Source organism: Solanum verrucosum, unplaced genomic scaffold (genome assembly GCF_900185275.1).
Source record: "Solanum verrucosum unplaced genomic scaffold, falcon-dt-bn FXZP01000137.1, whole genome shotgun sequence".
Taxonomy (NCBI): Eukaryota; Viridiplantae; Streptophyta; class Magnoliopsida; order Solanales; family Solanaceae; genus Solanum; species Solanum verrucosum.
Window position 1 is genome coordinate 638,156 of NW_026020405.1, and position 22,018 is coordinate 660,173.

Consider the following 22,018-nt stretch of genomic DNA (forward strand, 5'->3'; position numbering starts at 1 on the left):
TAGACCACTAATAATTTTCTTCTATACGTATTATTAATGAGGAGTTTAGTGGTTCAATTTTTTTAAAAAGACAAGTCAACAGGATGTGTCATTTTCCAAATTAATGGTTTCTAAATGTTCGATTAAAATTTCTGTTAAAGATATTTTAAACTACTTATAAGTTATTTGCTTGATTGCAAATTGTCTGATTATTAACGATAAGAGTGTATATTATACTTGGATGGTGTTTTGGATTAAAAAAAGGAAAAAATTACTTAAATACACAATACTTCTTTATCTATTCTCAATATTTCCCTACTCTTTTACTAAAATACAAAAATCCCTTATTTTCCCCCAATTCAACTTAACCGGATACTTTATTAGTTTAAGTATCCGCCCGTTATTAATTAAAGTATCCGCGCTGCTATATTATGCATCCGCCCGTTAATTAAGTATCCGTGCTGCTAACAACTTAATAATTTAAGTATCCGCCCGTTATTAATTAAAGTATCCGCTCTGCTATATTAAGTATCCACACTGCTATATTATGTATCCGAAAAACACTAAAAAAAGGGATTTTTGATAATTAATGAAAGAGTAGGGAAATGAAGTAATTTCTTTCTTATACTATGTCATTTGCCTAATTTTTACTTAAAAAAACACTTTGGGCCGGATGTATAGACTGGCCCAAGTGAGTTTAGATAATTGGGCCAGACTTGTTATGGTCCATTTAAACGAACGCAAAGACTTGGCCTTTTTCTTTGGATCTCAAAGACTTCTCGCTCGTCTCTCTTCCTAATCTCTTTCTTCGGTAGAATAATGAGAATGATTTGTTGTCGAATAGAAGAGTTCATTGGCAGTAATAATTAGAACGATTTATTATCGAATATAAAAGTTACTTGATACTTGTTGTTCATGAAAAATAATAGAAATTTCATAAAATTAATCGACGTGTACGAAAGTTGATCCAAACATCTTAGTCGATAGGGGGTGGGGGATGGTAAATTAAAAGGATAGTGATTTAACATGTGGCAAAATCTTGGACACATGTAGATCATGCGGGGATCCTTGGTTGTTGTGCTTTTATTCAATCAAAATACTATAAAATAATACAAAAACATTTTGCCAATGTAACGTAATCTTCAAATGTAGGATCCACTTTGTCATCTTCAAGCTTCTTGTCGGCTTATCCATTTAGTAGGACCCTTCATATTATCTCAAAATCTTTGACCCTTTTTCCTGTCATAAATATATAAAGAGACCATAAAAAAACACCCCTTTAGAGTAAATTATTAATTTTATTTTCTAACACTATTGATAGTCTTAAAAATATCCATCTACTTTAGATATAATTTTGATATGCAACATGACATAGCAAATAATTTCAAACTCTTGTAAGAGTATGAGGTTCTTCATAAAAATCGAAAGAATATTTAAAACACCCGTAAATTTAACGAGAATTTAGTGGTATTTCAGTTAGTAAATTTAGGAATGTTTTTGATACTTCGTATAAATAAATAAATATATAAAGGTATCATTTATTATACTTTCTATTTTGAGTACGTAAATTTTGTTTTCATTGTCAAGTTTGTATTCAAATTTGCATTCTCTACTGACTTTTGGAAGTATTTGTTTGTGTAACGTATCAAAAATCCTCATAAACAGATGAATCGTTACGTTGTCAATTTTGTTGGATGTTGGAGCGGTTATATATGTTTACCGGTAAAATGGTATAGTTAAATTTATAGAAGTGATTTAAGGAAGGATGAGCTATTTATAGAGAAAAAAAAATAAATTGGAAATAACTTGTGTTGGGGTTTGTCTCGCTATTAGTTTTTGAGAGAAGTATTGAACAGACTCATAAATTTGATGTAAATTATTAGTTTTATTCTTAAACTATTGATAGTTTTAAAGACACTTATCTATAATGGAATGTAAATACACTTTCGATCTTACAATATGAGTGAAATACATCCCTAAATTCTCATCAAGTTTAGGGGAATTCTATTAATTTTTTTATTAGGTCATTAACTCTTTAATTGCGTATTTACTCATTTTAATTTTCAGCTTTAATTACATTTTCACTAACGCCTTAATTTTACTATTAAAAAATTGGGGGAGAATAAGCACTCTCAGTCAACTCAAAATTTTATTCTCGAAAATAAGAGGAATGCTTATTTATGATAACTGGACAAAATTTCTTTAACTTTAAATTATGATTGTAATTTCAAATTTCTAAAAAATTAGAACTTGAAATTTCAATGTTGTGATTCTAATTTTTTAAAAATATATACTTTGACTCATAAGCTTATAATTTTTTTCAAAAGGAAGACTCGTAATTTTTCTTTCTAAAAAACTTATATATGCTCAATGCAAAAAAATTGTTCATATCACATTAGAAAATTTTATTAAAGAAAGTTATTATTAATGTTGATTTATTAGATCTCAGCGATCTTTTAGAAAGTTATGTGTATTTAAATATTTGTAATGACGTGTGTTGGTGTAATATATCATAAATATATTAAAATACAGTTGAAAATGAAATAAACAAAAAATGAATAAACTATCATTCAAGCTGAGACGTAGATATCTCGCTCTCTTTATCAAGATTCAAGTCCAATGCGGTATAATTTACACCAATCTGACAGTATCACTCTTGACTTGTCTCCTCCATGATACAATAACCCAACAACCTCGTACAATTCAAGTAAATCTGAATTAGTTGAAGAGTCCAAATATTTACATAAGAGCATCTTTCTTCAACATATATATAATTACTCTTTTTTATATTGTAAATTAGTTGAAGACTTAAAATATTATTATTCGTCTTAATTCTCTCTTTCACTACATTAACTTTAATATAAACACAATATAACACTTCTCATCTTTTCTTACACGCTTTCTCTTGTCTATCTCTTATGTACACAACACAAAGTAATTCACCCATTTTTTAAAATGATTTTCTCAAATTATAAAATCTTCATATTTGTTAAAAAAAATACTACCTTAAAAAATCTTAATTACATATCCACACAACTTCTAAGAAAAAAAAACAATATCCAAATCTAAGAAAAGATAATCCAATTTCAGATTTTTTTACTGTTTAAATCTAAATGGGGCAATTCTATTTTGTTTCATATATAAGTTGTACATTACATAACGACCGATCATATCAACATGCGAACAAATATGATTATATATCAATCAAATATGGTGTAGTCAATAAGATTGTTTTTATCTTAATAAAAATTTCAAGTTTGAATTTTAAATATGAAAAGATTTTTCATATAAAAGTTAAAACACGTAATAAAGTCCTGCTCGAAACATTTTGAGAGAAAAATAAAAATTAAACTGTTATATATCAAGGATTAAACCTCTGCATCTTGAGAAGAATTTACAATAAAATCAGATGAATAGACCATTGTACTTAATCTTGGAGTTTACCTCATTCACCGACAAAAAGCAAAATTGTTTTTTTTTAATCATATTTTAGAAACTCTAAGCTAGTAAGATTATCCTGAATAAGTATTAATATTTTTTTTTGGTTGTTCTTTTTAATATGATACATGTCTCACGTCTTTTTCCCACCAACTAAATAATAGAACAATCAATTAATTAAAGTCAGTCATAACTTCCATACACTGTACGTATACACAATTTTTATTTTATTTTTGTAATTTTGCTAAGAGCACAAGATGGATAATGAAGAAGAAGACTCACTTTTTGTTGCTTGGTCCGATAATATAAAATGATAAATCGAGTGTGATGATTTGTCATGCCATTTATTTAAGTACTATATTATTTCGTTTATTTTGATTTTTCTATTATTTTTAATAATTGATATTAATATTTTATTAATTATCGTATTCATATTAATTGATACATGAAGAAAAAAATTATTCATTTATTAAAATTGACAAATAAAAATGAAAATTTATTTCTAAAAATATAAACAAATAGTAATAATTAGTAAAAGAAAGTATTTGACATATATTTTATCATGTAGAGGTTTTATATAAATAATTTTTACATAATAAACAGTCATTATAATATATGTCTATAACATAAAACTCTTTCATTCTTTTATATTTCGTGTCACCCAAATTATATTACATAAATTATAATATATAGATTATTTAATTACTTTTTCTTTTCTTATTACTACAATTAAAATTTAAAATTAAAATTGCGTCACCGATCTTTTCACGTGTCTCACTCTCTCTTCCTTTATTCTTTCCCTTTTTCCTCTGTTTTTTTTTCTGGAGAAATTAAAAAGCTGTGGGCCTTTTACGTTTTATCTGATCCTTTTTTTTGTGCTTTTCCTATAAAAACTCACTTGAATCTCCTCAAATTTCAACCAAAGTTTTTTATTTTATTTTATTTTGTTGTTGATAGAAGAAAAAAAAAAATTTAAAAAATAAAATGGAAGGAACAAAAAAAACTAGCAGTTGTTCATTTACTTCTGATCTTTTTGGTTCTAAAGAAACTTCTGCTTCTTCATCTTCTTCAATTTTTGGTTCCATTTTCCCTCCTCCTTCCAAGGTATCATTCTTTTTTTTCTCATGAAATTTTATAAATTTTGTAATGAATAATGGTATTTTATGATTTTTTTTGTTCTTTTCATATATTTGTAACATTTGATTGTTGTTTAAGGAGAAAAAAAAAGGATTTTTTCCTTCAAGTTTATATTTTTCTTGATATTTTGTTGTTTTAGGTTAAAAAAATTGGGGAAAAAAATATAATAAAAAAGGTGAAAAGAGTGGGGCGTTGAGAATATTGTTTTCTTGATTCCCTTTAAGAATTGTGGAATTTTAGCTTAAATTTTGAATTTTGAGTTTTTTTTTTTTTTTGTGATAGAATCTTTTTTAGACAAGAATAGAATAGGAAAAGCAGAAGTTGCTATATTCTGTTTGGATTGTACTATTAATTTTAGTGATGATGCCTTTTTGACAAAAGGTAATGCTAAACTTAAATAGAATGTTCTTTCCTAGTATTTTGGATGTTATAATGGCTATGATCTCATAATTCTTTTCGTGTTTAAGGGACATGGATCGATGAATTCGGAGCAATTGAAGCATGATCCTGTGATTCAGGATAGAAATGCTAAAGGTGGAGACTCAGGTTAGTGAAGTTAATAGCTTTGGACCTGATAGAACGTGACTTTCTGAGATAATAACTATAAGTTGAGTGATCATATGAGTAATTAGCCTCGATCGCTTGTATATTGTAGTATGTAATGGAAATGATTAAAGTATGTATATTGAAGAAACATGACTTTCTGAGATAATAACTATTAGTTGAGTGATCATATGAGTAATTAGCCTCAATCGCTTGTATATTGTAGTATATAATGGAAATGATTAAAGTAGGTATATTTTTTCACGATTCGTAAAATATTCAGCCAGAGCTCCTCGTGTATTAAGAGTAAGGTATTGTAATGTAGCAGGGGAACCCTCATTAGGGTAATTCCTTAAGAACACAACAAAAATGTTACCAGATTTTGTATTGTGGTTAGTCTATAGTAGAATTGAAGAAGATCAACTCTTATTCCTAATCACAATCTAATAATCTATGGTGCTCGGACTCGCCAATAGTGTTGTTGCATACTCCACAAAGGCACTATTTCTGGAGTTGCCGACATGCGAAATTTTTGAAGAGTCCGAGCAAGATTAGATTTAATTTATGTAAATTGCATAAATATAAGCTTTCCACTTGTGGTGAGAGTAGTCTCTTTGAAATTATGCTTTAATGGCTAGTTCCATTTCTTTTAGTGAAGGATATATACAATGAATTCCTCTGAATATCAACATATTTGTTTATTTGACATTTTTCTTGTATATTTCATACCGATAAAAACGTGAATTTCAACCTGCTTTATTTCCACTTCCGTTTTGCAGGAAGTACTCCTACTAGCAATGAAGCTTCCAGCCAGCAGGCTGGACAAAACAAGCAGCCGAGTTCATTTTATCAGAACGAAAAAGTACAGCCATGCCATCTTAGCTCATCGTTATACTACGGGGGCCAAGATGTCTATTCATTTCCCCAAAATAATAATCAGAGCTCTACATACACAACTGTGAGTACATATTCTCGCGTATTAAAAGTAAAAGACAAAATTGCATGGTATTGAGATCTATTGGTGCAACGCTTCTATGTTTACTAATGGTTCCTTTGTTAATGATCTTTTGCTCCTTGCAAGATGATGTAGTTTTTATTAGAACATTTAAGTGTTTGTATATTGTTAAATTGCATGGTAGAAGTATCTGAATTCGGAATTTAGAGTCGTGGGTTCATAGTGATTATGTTAAATTATGTACATGTATATGTACTACATATTCACTATCTTTAATTTTGTATATATGCACGAACACATGGTTCAAACCAAAAGAACGTCAAGGAGGCCTGGATTTTAGTTTGTTTGATCTGCCAGTGGAAGTATTTGAGACAGATATTGATTGGATTATTTTTTCAAGAACGTCGAGGAAGCCTGGATTTTAGATGCGGAAGCTGTCATTGAAGAAATAGATGATCGGTTTTTGCTCCCTACCGATATGAGGGAGACTTGTAATTCATTGTTTATATCCCATTTTAATTAGAGTTATAAGGCAGAGTCAATTAGGCAAGGGTTAGAACCATCACCTGTGTTCTTATGGTCATTTGCTTATTCTTATGTTTCTAATTTTCTTCTTCTTTGATTTCGAATTGAGCGCAGTTCAACAAAGATAATGGAGAAGATGATTCTGGCAGTGCGTCTCGAGGAAACTGGTGGCAAGGTGTGTAGTTTTGATTCTTCTTTTTTTATAACAGAGAAATTTCAAAGGGTGTTTTGACGCACAGTTCGAAACTCAATGGATAATAGGCGCGTTTGTCGGCCTTTTTTCACTCAAACATAACTTTTGTCCGTGTAGAGTTAGAACTCATGACGCACGCCTAATGTTCTTATCCGCGTATGATGAATCTTGTAAAGATGGATCTTGGGCCTAACTCAACCTCAAATTTTTTACTCAAACATAACTTTTGTCCGTGTAGAGTTCGAACTCATGACGCACGCCTAATGTTCTTATCCGCGTATGATGAATCTTGTAAAGATGGATCTTGGGCTTAACTCAACCTCAAAAGCTAGCTTATGAAGGGAGGATTGTCCAAGTCCATATAAGGAGACCAAATTTCCATCCCTTTTTCGATGTGGGAATTCTTAACACTCCCCGCACGCCCAGACCTTGTTAACTGGAACATGGACACTATAATATGGGGGCCAACATCGGTGAACAAAGAAATTAGGATGGGCCTGGCTCTGATACCATGTAAAGATGGATTTTGGGCCTAACTCAACCTCAAAAGCTAGCTTATGAAGGGAGGATTGTCCAAGTCCATATAAGAAGACAAAATTCTCATCCCTTTTCCGATGCGGGAATTCTTAACAAATCTCATTCTTATTATTTATTAACAATACATGGTTTTTTATTTTGCAGGGTCTCTTTACTACTAGAGCTCACCACCAATGACATGGATGTTACATATTCTCAAAAGGTATAATACAAAAGACTTGGTTATGTTTATCTTATTCTTGATAAAAGTTCCTTTGGTTTTTGCTATCTCTGGTTAATAAAAGACCAGTCTGGTGCACAAAGTATCTGCGTTCGCAATTGCTTACCTAATTTTTATGTCTTGTAGGCATTTGCTTGTTGATTCTAATCTTACCTTAAATTCCATGCAACTTTTATTTTATTTATGCTTGAAACATACTACTAATATTGATTTATCTTCTTTTCATTTTGCACCTATTATGTTATATGTTCTTTTGGTTGAATTTTTTCTGTGTCTTGTGGCAGGAAGTTAAATATATAGAGAAGCAGTTATCTACCTCAATATTAAAGATGGATGATTACTAGTAATTAGCCAAAGAGACCAGTAGTTGGTTGAACACTACAGATTATAATTATAATAATATTAGTATATGTAATTGGTAGTTAATTAGTCTTTTTCTGTTACATGTAAAGGATTATAGACCTTATGCACTTCGCTTTATAATGTAAAGACAATGTTTAGGAACTAGCTTACAACTTTTGTGCCTATGGACTTTTTTTGTTTGGGTAAAAGAGTTTCTTTACTCCTTTAAATTTGCCTCAAGGTTAATTGCAAACAACAACAATATGTTCAGTGTAATTTCACAAGTGAAATTTAGGTGTAATTGACTTGGAGCGCATCGATGTATCTTCACTTGTATGGCTGTATTGTCTCACCCCGTTTCCCTTATCTTGTCCACAATGGAGGTTGTCACCTTCATGTCCTAAGTAGCTTCATTCTTAACCCTAACACTTTTAGTATGCCTACATAATCATCTCATTCTTAATTTTGTTACTCTTTATCTTCTAGACGTGTACGTAGTTCTTGAACATACGTGGTTTGATCACAATTTATAAAATTCACCTTTAAGGTTTGGTGGCACATTCTTAAGACACAAGACACTAACTTGAAGTTTTTATTTCAACCACTCATTTTACGCCGTACAATAGCATCATTAATCTCCACCACTCACTTTACGCCGTACAATAGCATCATTAATCTCCACCACTCATTTTATGCCGTACAAAAGCATCATTAATCTCCACCACTCATTTTACGTCGTACAATAGCATCATTAATCTCCACCACTCATTTTACGCCGTACAATAGCATCATTAATCTCCATCACTCATTTTACGCCGTATAATAGCATCATTAATTTCCTCATTTTCTTGAATTATTGACCCCACATATTTATAGTTTTCTTTTTAAGATGACTTGTGTATCATCCTTATGTCAACATTTGTCACGTGAGTTACATCACTGAACTTGCACTCCATGTATTCTATCTTAATCTAACTCAATTTGTACCCTTTAGACTCAAAGGTCTGTTTCCAAGTTTTTAGCATATCATTAACTCTGTTGTGTCTCATCTCAAAACTATTTGATGCACCTCAATACAATTAAAAATAGGCTAAGAGTGATTTCTAATACAACCCTATCATTACTGAAAAGTGACCAGAATCTTCTTCCACTGTCCTCACTAAGATCTTGACTAATGACGAGGAATACTTCCTACCCGAACAAGTTTTGTGGGGACAATGAGAGGGAGTGTTTGAATTCATTCCAAGGACTTGAATCAGATAGCTTTTGCCAAAAATGGAGAGGTATATTGTACTTTTTCATGATATTCGCTTTCGTTAAAGACGACTTCATTTTCAAGGCTTGAAACAGAGACTTCTATTTAAAAATGAATGTACACTTATCATCAAGAACAATATTTGTAGTGACGATAAAAAAGACTGTTCCTTACTAAAAACGACTTCATTATCAGAAATGAAAATTGAGATTCATAAATATAATACTTATCATCCCATTATTACTATTTAAAAAAGACACATTATTAACCAAAGACAATTTCTTTTCCTGAATTTAAAGACCTCTTATATGAATATAAAAGAATATTACAATGAAAATGACTTGGTTAATTAGAACATTTGGATGTAACTATTTGTCCTCCTTCTATGGTTATTATTCAAGTCAACATTATCTCTAGATATTTTATTCTAGAAGTTGTCTTTTGATAATACCAATGTTTATTTCTTTTTTTTGGTTCATTGTCCAATCAAAACTTAAACTAGTTGTGTAGATAAAGAACTCTTGGTTGTCAAATACACACAATTAATATTTCTGTTGGAATCATATGCTTTCAATAATTTTCTTATCCATTTTATTTTTGTCCACCGACTAACCGTCTAGAACTGACTTATCTTTAAATAACTTTGACTGAATTGTTCCATATCCCAACTATTTTTATTTTGTTTTTGGACAAAGACAGGTTAATATGAGGATGAAAATGAAGTTCAATCAATGCTACTTATTATAATTGATAAAAATATATGTATATGTGTCGATATACTAACATACTACCTCCGTCCACAATTGTTTGGCAGGTATACTAAAAATAGATGTCCAAAATTAATTGTCAATTTAAACAATCAAGAAATAATTAGTCACTTTTTTCCAATTCTGTCCTTAATGATTGTGTAGTTCAATTGAAAAGTTATGTGGACTTTTGATATTCTTGATATAGTAGGGTTATATTAGTCAAATTACACTTTGTATTAAATTTTCCTTGAGGGATGTGCATGACCGTACCCTGACAAATAATTGTGGACGGAGGGAATAGTAACATGTCTTTTTTTTTTTATTGTGATATGATATAATAATTTTTTATACTTTTTTTTTTCAAAGACAGGTTAATATGAGGATGAAAATGAAGTTCAATCATGCTACTTATTATAATTGATAAAGATATATGTATATGTGTCGATATACTAACATAGTAACATGTCTCTTTTTTTTTTTTATTGTGATAAGATATAATAATTTTTATTTTATTTTTTTGGACAAAGACAGGTTAATATGAGGATGAAAATGAAGTTCTATCAATGGTACTTATTATAATTGATAAAAATATATGTATATGTGTCGATATACTAACATAGTAACATGTCTCTTTTTTTTTTTATTGTGATGTGATATAATAATTTTTTATACTTTTTTTTTCTTTTTATAAGAGATTTTTATTTTTACAGATAAAAATCTGAAAAAGGTCATTTGATTCAATATCGATAAAATGACAAAAATAAATATGCCGTTTCCGGGGATCAAACTCTAAAATGAAAAAAATAAATATGTCGTTGCCGGGGATCAAACCCGGGTCACCCGGGTGACAGGCGGGAATACTTAATACTGTACTACAACGATTTATTGGTTTAATGGCTCCGTGATTTGAGTATATAATAACAATTAAAGAACACGAACATAAAATCACACTCGAGCACCTTAAAGATTCAGCGCTTCAAGTTATAAAAATCAAATCTTTAAAGAAAGAAAATCAGAAACAGTCTCTTTATCTTTTTAAAATAATGATAAAATTGCGTACACATTAATCTTTGCAGATCCCAAATACAAAATTATACAGGTATATTGTTGTTGTTAAATCTAAGTACAGCTAAAAGGACTAATGCCATTGCGTTTTGAAGCCGTTGGGTGAGAAAAAAACATCTTATTTCCAAATTCCTAGCACATGCAACAGCCAAGGCCAAGATGAACGTTTTTTTTAGTGTAAGTACTCCGGTCGTTTCATATTACTTAACTCATGTTGACTTGACACATCTGTTAAGAAAATTTTAATTAAAGGTGTACTTACTAAACTAACTTTATTAATTATGTTTTGAAAGTATAAATTTAACTATTACTACTTTATGTAGTTATTTCATACTAAGGGTATAATGAAAAAAAATATATACTAAAATTCTATCGATTTCATAAATTAGACAATTAAACATAATACTAAATTTAGTTTATAACCAAACTGGGCATTTGGTCTAGTGGTATGATTCTCGCTTAGGGTGCGAGAGGTCCCGAGTTCAATTCTCGGAATGCCCCAACTAATAATTTGTAGCATTTTTTTTGCTTCACAGCAAACTATTCATTTAGGTAGCACACTAATAATTTGTAACACACACAATGTGTCATGCTAGCAAAAAATGACACAGCGGAACATGACATGAGGTGTCTAAAATGAACATCGGTTGGCTAAGTGAAACTTGATGCCAACTTTAGGAGGCCACCGATTGGTTTGACCAACTTTTTTTGTACAAAATGCTGAAACAGAAGCAATCTTTAGTACTAGCATTACTGGAAATAAAAATACATTTAGGTAGCAGTAGCACTGGCTGATAAATATACATGGTAACGAGGACGATCAATATAGTTTTATACATTGTAATGTTCATCACTGCCATCACATTTTAAGCCTGTAAGAAAGATAACAAAACTGCACAACAGAAGAAATGTTGCCAGGATAGAGAATATGTTGAATCATAAAGAAATCGCTCAATGAACGTTTTAAATAATGTAATATTGAACCTATATCACACTAGAGGTACCCTTTCCTATATCATCAGTGACAATATGTTCGAAGGAGCTAACTTTATCCATAAAAACTTATGCTTCTCTGAGTAAATCATGTGTGGATGGACTTACAATTTCTCTTGAACATTCAGAGGAGGAGCCTACCGATGCTGTTGCTGAATCTGATCTCTTAAGCTTATTGCTGATGTCCTTCCCATTCGAATCAACGCTCCAATAATCAGTTAACATCCTTTTCACGCCAAAACCAAACTGAGAAGTCTTGTTGTTGTCAAGGAATTGTGATCTGTCTCCTTTTGCTGGACTAATATGCTGGGAAGATGAGATTGGTGTCGTGAAAGGAGCTTTGATCTGACTACCCGAGACGTGTACTGAGATTGGAGTTCCAATGGTTTTATGAGAAATGATGCCTACTTTGGAGATTGGAACAAATTGGTCTGAGAGCTTTGTTAAGTTATCCACGTAAATAAGATCATCGATACGAGCAACAATATTGAATGCCAGGCTCTCAAGAACTCTTGAGTAGCTCTCCAGGATTGATTTTCCAACATCCTAAGAACATCATTGAACAACAGTTGTCAAACTTGAGTTTGCTAAACAAGACAATAGTAGTAGTACTGATGTATTATAACGATAATTGGTCGAGAGAGAAAAATGACAGTAAACGTTGAGTTGATTCAAGTGAAAACCTTGTTATGTTGGATCTTGCTCATGTCTAAGGTGGTCTGAGGAAGACCAGGAAACCGTTGTCTTAAGCAAAGCAAAAGGCTTTCAGCTCTATCTGCAAGCAGGTCCCTCTTATCAACATCAATCATTAAATCTTTAACCATTTCCCATGAGGACTTTGAATTGGATCGGAGGAGACTGGATTTTGCCTGAGTTCTTCTGCGCCACACGTAAATTGAGGCCTCTACTCGGTTTGCTATTTCTAATGCTTGATGCTCAGACGACAAATCAAGGCAGTCGAGCAAACATTCAGGTGAAAATTGATCTGTGGTGATATATCGGTGGATAAGATCACCTAAGCTAGCTTTTCCGTTCTGCAGGGGGATAAAATCCAATGCCAAATCAGCAACAATCTGATGGTTTTAGTTGCATAAGCATAAGAGTCAATATCTCAAGGAAATGGTACCTTAGGAAGATTCTCAACATATGATTCAGGCACATCCATATCAGCTAAGGTGTTGCTGTTAATTGCCATTACAGCTTTCAAGATTTGGTTAGTGCAGTCGCGTTTGTGGTGCAACTGCTTTTTTGCATTTTCGCTAAGACCATCGATGGGAACTCTAGGAACAGGAAGCCACCACTTCTCCTCTTGACGAGGGAGAGGATTCCGAAATGAGGACGATCCATCAGCTTCTTCAGCTAAGTGCCCCTGATCGACATACCAGAATTCTGTTTTACTAAAACTGTCCAAAATCTCCTGTAAAAGAGGCAGAATATTCAGCTTATATCATTCAGCAGTTACGATTGAAATCTCGAGGAAAATGGACGTGTATCTTACAAGAAGCATATTATCTAGTTTTCGCAGTGCTGGAAGGTTGGCATAAAGATCCAACCGCGGCCTAGAAGTCATTACCTATAACAAAACATAGAAAGAACAAATGAACACAAATGTAACATTGAAAGAATTGTCACTCATACCTAAATATATACACAGGCTTTCTCAGCTTTTACCTTAATGCCCAAATCACATTTACTCGCAACAAATCAAGTGTTTTTCCAAGTTCCAAATGTTCGATAAACATATTTACCTCAAGCTTAGTGCCATCAGGAAATGTCTGCCAAGAGGGTGTCAATTCTACAATGTAATCACTAACACAAAGAAGCCACTCCATTTCTCTCCTCCACATTAACCTCTTCTCTGTAGGTAAAGGTTCCAATCTCCAAATTTGTCCAAAAGTGTAGCTAAGGGCATAAAAGAAAAAAATAGGAGACACAAAGCACATCTTTACAATTAGTAAAACAAAAACACCAAAACAAACCAACCCCATCAATCATCAAATAACTAGCAAAACATACCACATAAATTAGTTATAGCATTTGAAATTACAAGTGCTGTGCAAACCCCATTTCCACAACCAGACATGTCTTCACCTAGCAGCAACTTTGAAAATCTTTCCTTCATCATCTCAACCTCTACAGAAACCGCAAAAGTTCAAACCAAACAATCTAATTTTCCAACGATAGAACAACAACAACATACACAGTCTAGTCCCACAAAGTGGTATCTGAGGAGGATAGAACGTACGCAGAACTTACCTTTACCTCAAAGATAGAGAGACTGTTTTCAATAAACCTTTGGCTCAAGGAGAAACAGTCCAAGAAGTACACGAAATACAATAAACAACATATAGTAGCAGAACAGTATTACAACGAATAATACTGTAGTCAAAGTACACGAAACAACAGATAGTAACATAAATCGAAGGACAAGTAATACTGTGACTACTAATGTGGATGAACAGCAATACAATTCTGCAACATACCTGATAAACAAGACCCTTGTTTCTCCAACTTCCTTTTATCCACATGGGGTTTCTCCACTCCTTCAGAACTGGCATTCTTCTGAACATGCCAAACAATTGAAGGGGGTGAATATGAATCCTCAGAGCTACTATGTTCTTCATCATTCACAGTTCCTTCAGAAACCAAGAAATCAGAACTTAAACTACTCTCTATACCCTCCTCCTCATACACAAAAGACTCAATTTTTATGTCATTCTCCTCACAAAACTCAACTTTCCCTTCTGCCCCATCACTCTTCTCAGTCAAAACCTCCATTTTATCATCAAGAAAAGCTGAGTTTTCCACTACAACCCCATCAAAATCAAATCTTTTACTACCAAACCCTTTTGATTTTTGATACAGATTCTTGATAGAGTTGCAGACCTGGAATTTGAATACAGAAAAAAAGGTACAATTCTTGGAATTTGTACAAGTGTTTATAGGAATAAAATGCTTGAGCTGTGGCTGAAATTGTAAAGGAACCCCTTTTTCCATAAGATTTCAATTTGAAACATTCTTAAAATTGAAAAAAATTCATACAAAAAATCAAGAAAAAATTATAACAATGATGCAAATTATATAAGAGGCGCCTCTGTCACACTCGGTAGGCGTTTGCTTAAACAAGAGCTCTTAAATAATTATTGCTTACTACATTGGTGTAATACAAAAATACATTCAATATTTTGAGCTCCTTTTATGTGACATTATTAAAGGGATTGTTGGAATCGTGTACTTGACGGATCAATTTATAATTTGTACGATATGTTTTTTTTTTCTTTATAATTTTTTTTATATATATGATAAAGAATAAGTTGATTTTAAATATAAGAGAAAGGAATAACTTTTACTAAGATTCGAACTTATTTTGTTTTGGTAGATATTAAGATGATTTTTTGTGTGTGTTAAAGTTACAATTGTTTTAATAGGAGTAATTGTATTAGATAGGTTGTCTCTATGTGTCGAAATGAGAGAACTTAAATAATCGGTAAAGAAAGAGTTTCAGTTAAGATTCTGACTTGTTTGAAAATTAGATTTTTTGTTTCTGCATGCAGACGTTAAGATACGTATTTTTTTTAGATTATTTACGTCTTCAAATGGAAAGGAAATAGCTTACATAAGAGATATATTTGTTTAAGTGGGAGCATTGGTATTGAAAAGACGGTCTCTCTGTATCAAAATGAGAGAACTTAAATAGCGAGTAAAGGAAGAACTTTTGCTAAGATTGTGACTAATTTGAAAACTAAATTTATTGCTTCTGAACACGTTTAAATAATTTCATAGACTATTTATATCTTCAAGTGCAAAAGAAATAATTTGCGTAAGAACTACAATTGTTTCAGTGGGAGCATTTATATTGCAAAGGTCACCTCTATGTCTCAAAATAGGAGAACTTAAATAGTTGGTAAAGTAAAAGCTTCTGTTAAGATTAACTTATTTGAGAACTAGATATGTTGCTCCTAAGACGTGAAGATTAGATTTTAAAACTATTTTGATATCTTAAAGTACAAAAGAAATAGCTTAGGTAAGACTATAATTGTTTCACGGAGAGCATTGATATTGAAAAGATTATCTCTATATATCAAAGTAAGATAACTTAAATAGCTTACAAGGGAAAAGTGTTTGCCAAAATTTCGACTTATTTGAAAATTAGATTTCATATTTTTGCATGCAAGCATTTAGTTAATTCATTTCACCGGTATATAAATTTGATATATTTTTCAAATTCATTTCACCTATTTATGTAAATAGTTTAAATTATATATGTTAGTGTTTGATTACGCAAGGATTAATTATTATTATTTTGAAAATGACATATTTTTTAAGATTAAACATCTTCATCAACAACTATAGTTGACTATTAATATGGATCATTTTAATATATTATAAATCCTTCAGCTGCTTTTAGCTAATTCAAAATCTTATTTGGGCAGTTTCGTTTTATATTAAATAAAAAGATTAAAGTGTAATTTTGTCATTATTATATAGTATTTTTTTGGTTAATAAGGTTTAAACTTGGCTTACACTGAATCTACTAATGTCATTCTTTTTTTCACTTTTCTTTTAATTTTTGTTACAAATTAAAGGTCTGTCAGTGATGGATATTATTTAGAATCTATGTACCTGTATTTTGTTTTTTTCTGCAGGTAGGACAAAAATATTGAAACTGACAGATTATGTCATATACAGTAATAGTACTAGTTTGTATTCAATACAAAAGAAATTTAAAGTTGTAATCTAAAATTAAAATATACCTAAAATTTGGATCCACCATTTACAACTTGTTTGGATGGTTGTTACCTATTTTGTTGTTAATTTAAATATATTATTTACATAAATTTATTGTAATATCATTAAATCATTGCTATATAACGATGAAAAGTTTCATTTTTATGTAGCGATCCATTTAGTATGATTGTGTTGTCATATTTAGTATTATTTTCTCATTTTGTCTTTACTTATTATCTAATAATTCTATGTTATCCTTTACCTTACCCCTTTTATAGTAGTTCGACTCTGAATCCTATTTTTCTTGTAAAATTATCCTTCAAATTATGTGACAACAAAAAATGATACAACATATTCAAACGTTATATTCATCAAAACAATATAATATGATACAATACAAACAATAAAATATACCAATATGTAACGACCATCCATTAAGCAAATAACTAATTGTTTAGAGTTAATTGCTTTGAGATTTACTATACAATACATGGTGATTAATGAAATGGTTAGTTACTAATAAATTTTATATAAATTCAACCAAGTACATAAACTTCGTGAAATTATTGAAATAAAAAGAATTTTTTTTTTGATAATCTCTTTTGCCTCTATTAGATTAGGTTTAAAACTTGATTTAAACTTAACATAAATCAAGCTATAATTTCCCTTTAAAAAAGCTCCTTTTTTCATAATTCTTTGTAAGAACATTTCATTGTCGTCCTCGTCATTAAATAACAAGGGAAAAATTAATTATAAGATACAATTTTGTTTGTTTATTAATCCATATGCCCGTATTTTGCTTGTTTTAGATGGTAGGGCAAAAACTTTGAAGTTGAAAGCTATTATTACTCTTTTCATTTTATTTTATTTGATTGAACACTTCGTTTTAAGAAATATATATTTTTAGCACAATAATTAAAATTAAATTACTTCAGATATTTTTTAACAAGTAAAAAAGAGTGTAATAAAATAAAATAAGAAACATACCATGTTAATAAGAAACAAATATTTTTGTCTTTCACAAAAAAATATAACTGAAATTAGCTACGGAACTTCATTGCTAATTTATTACTGAATCACTCGTAGCTAATAATTTATCGCTAAACATGATTAGCGACAGATTTTTTTTTTAGGTAAACTAATTTGTCCATAGCTAATTTCTATTTTTTAGAATTGTTTATTTACTGTTTAATTGGTTCTTTTAAAAAAAAATAAAGTACTTCTCTCATTTTTAGAAGAGTTTATTTACAATTTAATTGGTTCTTTTAAAAAATAAACAATTTAAGTACTTATCTTTAGACTCCATAATAAATAAGATAAATAAGTACTTTATTAGGATTTGGTAAGGTAAGACTTAGCCCTCCTTCCTTGTACTTATCCGTGAGTTTTTATTTTTTATTTTAAATAAAATGCCACAAGACACTGTTTAGTGGTATAAATTTGCGGAAAAAAAAGAAAGAAAAAGGAATCAACTATTCCCTAATAGCATATGGTTAGAGTTAGAATTATTACCTTTTCACCAATGTGTTATTTTGGAAAAAATAATTATATCTAAATTTGAGACCATCATTCAAGATCTATATAGATGCCAATTTAAATTATTGAGGTTAATAAAATACAACTACAGATGCCATTATTGAAAATGATGCAATTTACGATTTGGGCCACATATAATCATAGTATATAAGAAATATATATTTCTTAACATCATATATCTAATTTTTCCATTTAATTTGTATTTAGTTTTTGCATAACTTTATTTTGTAGCTTTACTTGTAAGGATTTAAAGTTCTCCATGCCAATGAATACTTATTTGATGATAGTGCTAGTTGTTCCAACAGAAAATAACAAAAGATTAAGTTATATAAAAAAGAATAATCGATCTACTCGTCTTTATTAGAGAACGTTTTATCCTATCAATATAGGATTTTCTGGCATGAATTCAAATTTAATCGGATCATAATATGAATATCGAACCACAAGCAAAAATCAATACTCCTCTCAACGGCTATAGATATACATGGTATATCATTATATTGTTTGTTATTCATATGAATGGAAAAGTTGATAGTTGAATTTGAACTACTACAATTCATACTTCTGACCGTTAAGTAAAGTTATGACCTACCATAGGTTAAAGACAATTTATTTTATGTAAAGGTAAAGATACTCATCACTTTATAACGTACCTTTGTATTCGAATAGGATCCCTCCAAAATTTTACCAATGTAGAATGTAATAAATATGCACTTCTTTTTTCTTGTAGAACATTCAAAATTCAAATCATTTAATTTTTTTTTCTACAAAAATACTTGGTAAAACATTTGGCATAGATATATGTTTTTGTTGGAAAACTAACATTTGCGTTCACACTCAATAGCAAGTGTAATTATTCCATCCAAGTGAAGATTTAGATAAAAATAGTTTATTATTAGTACTTTTTATTAGACTTAAATGTGACTAAACATCAAATTGAATCTAGAATGAATTTTAAGTCAATAGCATTAAAGATTTGACATTATGTAACTTGGACCACATAGGTCAATTTGGGCTTTGTCCATTTAGAACTCTTAACAAGATAAGAGGCCCAACTGAAATCTATTGCAAGTCTAGCTAATCCTCAAGTGAAAGATTCTCTCTCATGACTTGCACAATTTCATTTATCCATGTATAGCTTGTATGTCATGCATATGTCAATGTATATAATTGACATACATATGATGTGGAGTCGTATACATTGATATACACGAAAGATACACACAATATATACTAATATACATAATTGTATGTTGTTGTATGTATACACATGTGATGTATATGTCACTATATGTATAGTGCAATATATAAGACATATATGTATTTGCAGCACAAGTTGCATAGTCCGTCCTACAACCATAAGCTTGGAATGTTATATTAACTAGAAAATACATTATAGTCGGTACTCAGTACTATATATCCTTAATACTCCCTCCGTTTCATATTAAACTAATTTTTGAGGCATTTCTCATTTTTTAAATTAACTTAATTGTTCAGTTTTCAAGACTACTTTTAGAGTGTTCTTCCAATTTTATCCTTCATTCGTTAGTATTGGAATTAATGATTAATTAATATTTAGTTATTTTAATCATAAATTTGACAATAATTAATAAGGGTAAAAATAGAAAACTAGGTTCAATTTAAGTTTTAATCTACTTTTCTTAAATGGTGTGAAACACCTTAAAAATTAACTTAATATGGAATGGAGGGAGTACACTCTTTCAAACGAATCCCAAAGTACTCCTTCTGTCCCTATTTAATTGTCTATTTTTCTTTTTTTAGTTGTCCCTAATTACTTATTTATTTTGACAAATCAAGAAATGACAACAAAAATTTCTCTATTATACCCTCAATTTATTACTTTGAAAAATGTAAAACTTTTTGAAAAACTTAAGTTTTTAATTCATCCACTTCATAATTTATAGGGGTAAAATGGTAAATTTACTATATCAATTTTTTTTTTTAATAGGTCTGCCACCTCAAAAGTGATGGACAAGTAATTACGTACGGAGGGAGTAATATATAGTCAAATTACTGTTTCCTGCTTTCATCCATCTTTGTCAGATCATTTATTGGAATTTATGAGATTATTTAATTTCCAACCATGTAAGTAAGCACTTGGCTATCTTTAATACTAGTCAAAGTAGAAAAGTAGACAAACTTGATTAATGGCATAATACCCTTTAAATGTACACAAACAAGAACTTAAAAACTTGTTTAAAGTTGAACAATTATACACAACGTCTTATATCTTATAATACAGGTAGAACGTCACATAGAATGTGCATAATGTGTTAATTGCCATGCAGGACGTCGAAGTAGAATGTGTGTGCCTACTTGTTAAACTCTATACAAGATCATGTGTCTACTTGTGTACACACAAAATTAGAGGACATAAATATCAAATAAGGCCAAATGAAAAAACATATTTGTATTACACATTCATTAATAAAGGCTTACCAATAGATATGCAATATTTGATAGTTTAAATATATATATAGTTCTATATAGTAACAATGAATGCAATTTAATCTTGAGAACAATAAGATACTTAGTGATATATCATTCGTTACAAAAGTGACACATATGCTTATAAATTTATTCCGTTACATAATTCGAGACTTCATAAGATGAATGAGGACGTGTTTATGTTTTAGAAGCATGAGCTTGTATAAAAGCAAGCAAATCATTTCTTAGAGGCATATATTCCTTGACTTGACTGCAATTAACATACCCATCTCTCCAAGCACAAAAATTTGGAAAATTTTCACTTGTTACTAATTCAACTCCAGAGGCTTCTTGAAAAACTCCTAGCCAATATCCCACAAAATTTGCAGCAATATCAGCATAACCAAATTTGTCACCCACAAAGAACTTTTTATCCTTTAACTCATTATCAAGAATTTTCAACATCTCACAAACTTCCTCTTTACCTTTCTCTTGCTCCACTCCTTTGTGGAGAAAAGTATTCACCACTGCTCCCATCTACAACAATCATGATAAATACTACGTGTCAATTTCAAGCAAGTCAGAATCGACCATATATATATTATTCAAGTAAATATATTATAACATGCATGACAAAATTATGCAAATAAGTGTGTATATATAGCATGAAGACGAAGTTACCTTATCATCAAGGAACTTATCCCAAAAACGAGCTAAAGCTCGATCATAAGGGTCTTTAGGTAAGATGGAAGGGCCTTCAAATGTCTCATCAATGTATTCAACAATCACACTTGACTCACAAATGGGCTTGCCATTGTGAATGAGAACAGGAATTTTTTTGTGAACAGGATTGAATTCAAGAAGTAGAGGGCTCTTGTTTTGTAGATTTTCTCCTATAAATTCATACTTCACTCCCTTTAATTTGAGAGCCCACTCAACTTTGTGACTAGCAGGGCTATACCATAGACCAAGCAACTTTACATCTACCATCGCTCAACTTTCCTAATTGAGGGAATTTTATGTGGTTGTTCTCTCTTGAAGTCTAATCTTCTTTTATAGATGAAGTTTCTTAGTAATACACCAAATACATTAATGTTTCTTGTTTGACTATTTTGTTTTGTAATTTAAAATGGAAAAATCCTTTTGGCCAGATAATTTGGCCAGAATGGTAAACTAACATATTTCACACTATTTTATTTTATTTTTTTGAACATTTTTACCCTTTTAACTTTAATATATTTTAATTTAAAAAAGAAAAAAAGATCAATTTATTTTAAAATAAAAAGGATAGTATAGACTTTTTAATTTTCTGACCATTTAGCATAACCCATTTAAAATAATGAAAAATCTTTTGGCCAGAAAATTTTGGCCATAA

At 30.3% G+C, this 22,018-nt stretch overlaps 3 protein-coding genes and 1 non-coding gene across 4 annotated transcripts in view; 2 read left to right on the forward strand and 2 right to left on the reverse strand.

Moving 5' to 3' along the window:
* Nucleotides 1-8,032, forward strand: part of LOC125840458 (uncharacterized) — a 43,649-nt gene extending 35,617 nt beyond the window's left edge. Inside the window, exons 2-7 of the mRNA XM_049519452.1 lie at nt 4,399-4,521; nt 5,022-5,100; nt 5,877-6,055; nt 6,692-6,752; nt 7,452-7,509; nt 7,812-8,032. Of these exons, the coding sequence (XP_049375409.1) occupies nt 4,402-4,521; nt 5,022-5,100; nt 5,877-6,055; nt 6,692-6,752; nt 7,452-7,468 (456 nt within the window). The 5' untranslated portion in view covers nt 4,399-4,401 and the 3' untranslated portion in view covers nt 7,469-7,509; nt 7,812-8,032. The remainder of the gene's footprint in view (nt 1-4,398; nt 4,522-5,021; nt 5,101-5,876; nt 6,056-6,691; nt 6,753-7,451; nt 7,510-7,811) is intronic.
* Nucleotides 8,033-11,367: 3,335 nt separating this feature from the next.
* TRNAP-AGG (transfer RNA proline (anticodon AGG)) lies at nt 11,368-11,439 on the forward strand. Its single transcript has one exon. It is a non-coding gene; the product is annotated as a tRNA-Pro (tRNA).
* A 227-nt stretch (nt 11,440-11,666) lies between these two features.
* On the reverse strand, nt 11,667-15,117 carry LOC125840471 (rop guanine nucleotide exchange factor 7-like). The gene is made up of 7 exons (XM_049519466.1): nt 14,415-15,117; nt 13,944-14,064; nt 13,680-13,833; nt 13,430-13,504; nt 13,058-13,348; nt 12,615-12,965; nt 11,667-12,477 (listed from the first exon to the last, which is right to left on the reverse strand). The coding sequence occupies exons 1-7, from the start codon at nt 14,926-14,928 to the stop codon at nt 12,001-12,003; spliced, it is 1,983 nt and encodes a 660-aa protein (XP_049375423.1). The 5' UTR covers nt 14,929-15,117; the 3' UTR covers nt 11,667-12,000.
* Nucleotides 15,118-20,841: 5,724 nt separating this feature from the next.
* Nucleotides 20,842-21,645, reverse strand: LOC125840451 (probable glutathione S-transferase). Its single transcript, XM_049519445.1, has 2 exons — nt 21,325-21,645; nt 20,842-21,180 (listed from the first exon to the last, which is right to left on the reverse strand). Exons 1-2 carry the CDS (start codon nt 21,631-21,633, stop codon nt 20,842-20,844), a joined length of 648 nt encoding a protein of 215 aa, XP_049375402.1. The 5' UTR covers nt 21,634-21,645.
* Between the last annotated feature and the right edge of the window lie 373 nt (nt 21,646-22,018).

Excerpts from the sequence above, each read along its gene's own strand:
- LOC125840451 (XM_049519445.1), bottom strand. The coding sequence starts at position 21,633 with ATGGTAGATGTAAAGTTGCTTGGTCTATGGTATAGCCCTGCTAGTCAC. Across the intron at positions 21,181-21,324 it reads ATAAGTTCCTTGATGATAAG|ATGGGAGCAGTGGTGAATAC; the intron begins GTAACTTCGTCT and ends TGATTGTTGTAG.
- LOC125840471 (XM_049519466.1), bottom strand. The coding sequence starts at position 14,928 with ATGGAAAAAGGGGTTCCTTTACAATTTCAGCCACAGCTCAAGCATTTT. Across the intron at positions 13,834-13,943 it reads ATAACTAATTTATGTGGTAT|CTACACTTTTGGACAAATTT; the intron begins GTTTTGCTAGTT and ends TTATGCCCTTAG. Across the intron at positions 12,478-12,614 it reads GCAAGATCCAACATAACAAG|GATGTTGGAAAATCAATCCT; the intron begins GTTTTCACTTGA and ends TGATGTTCTTAG.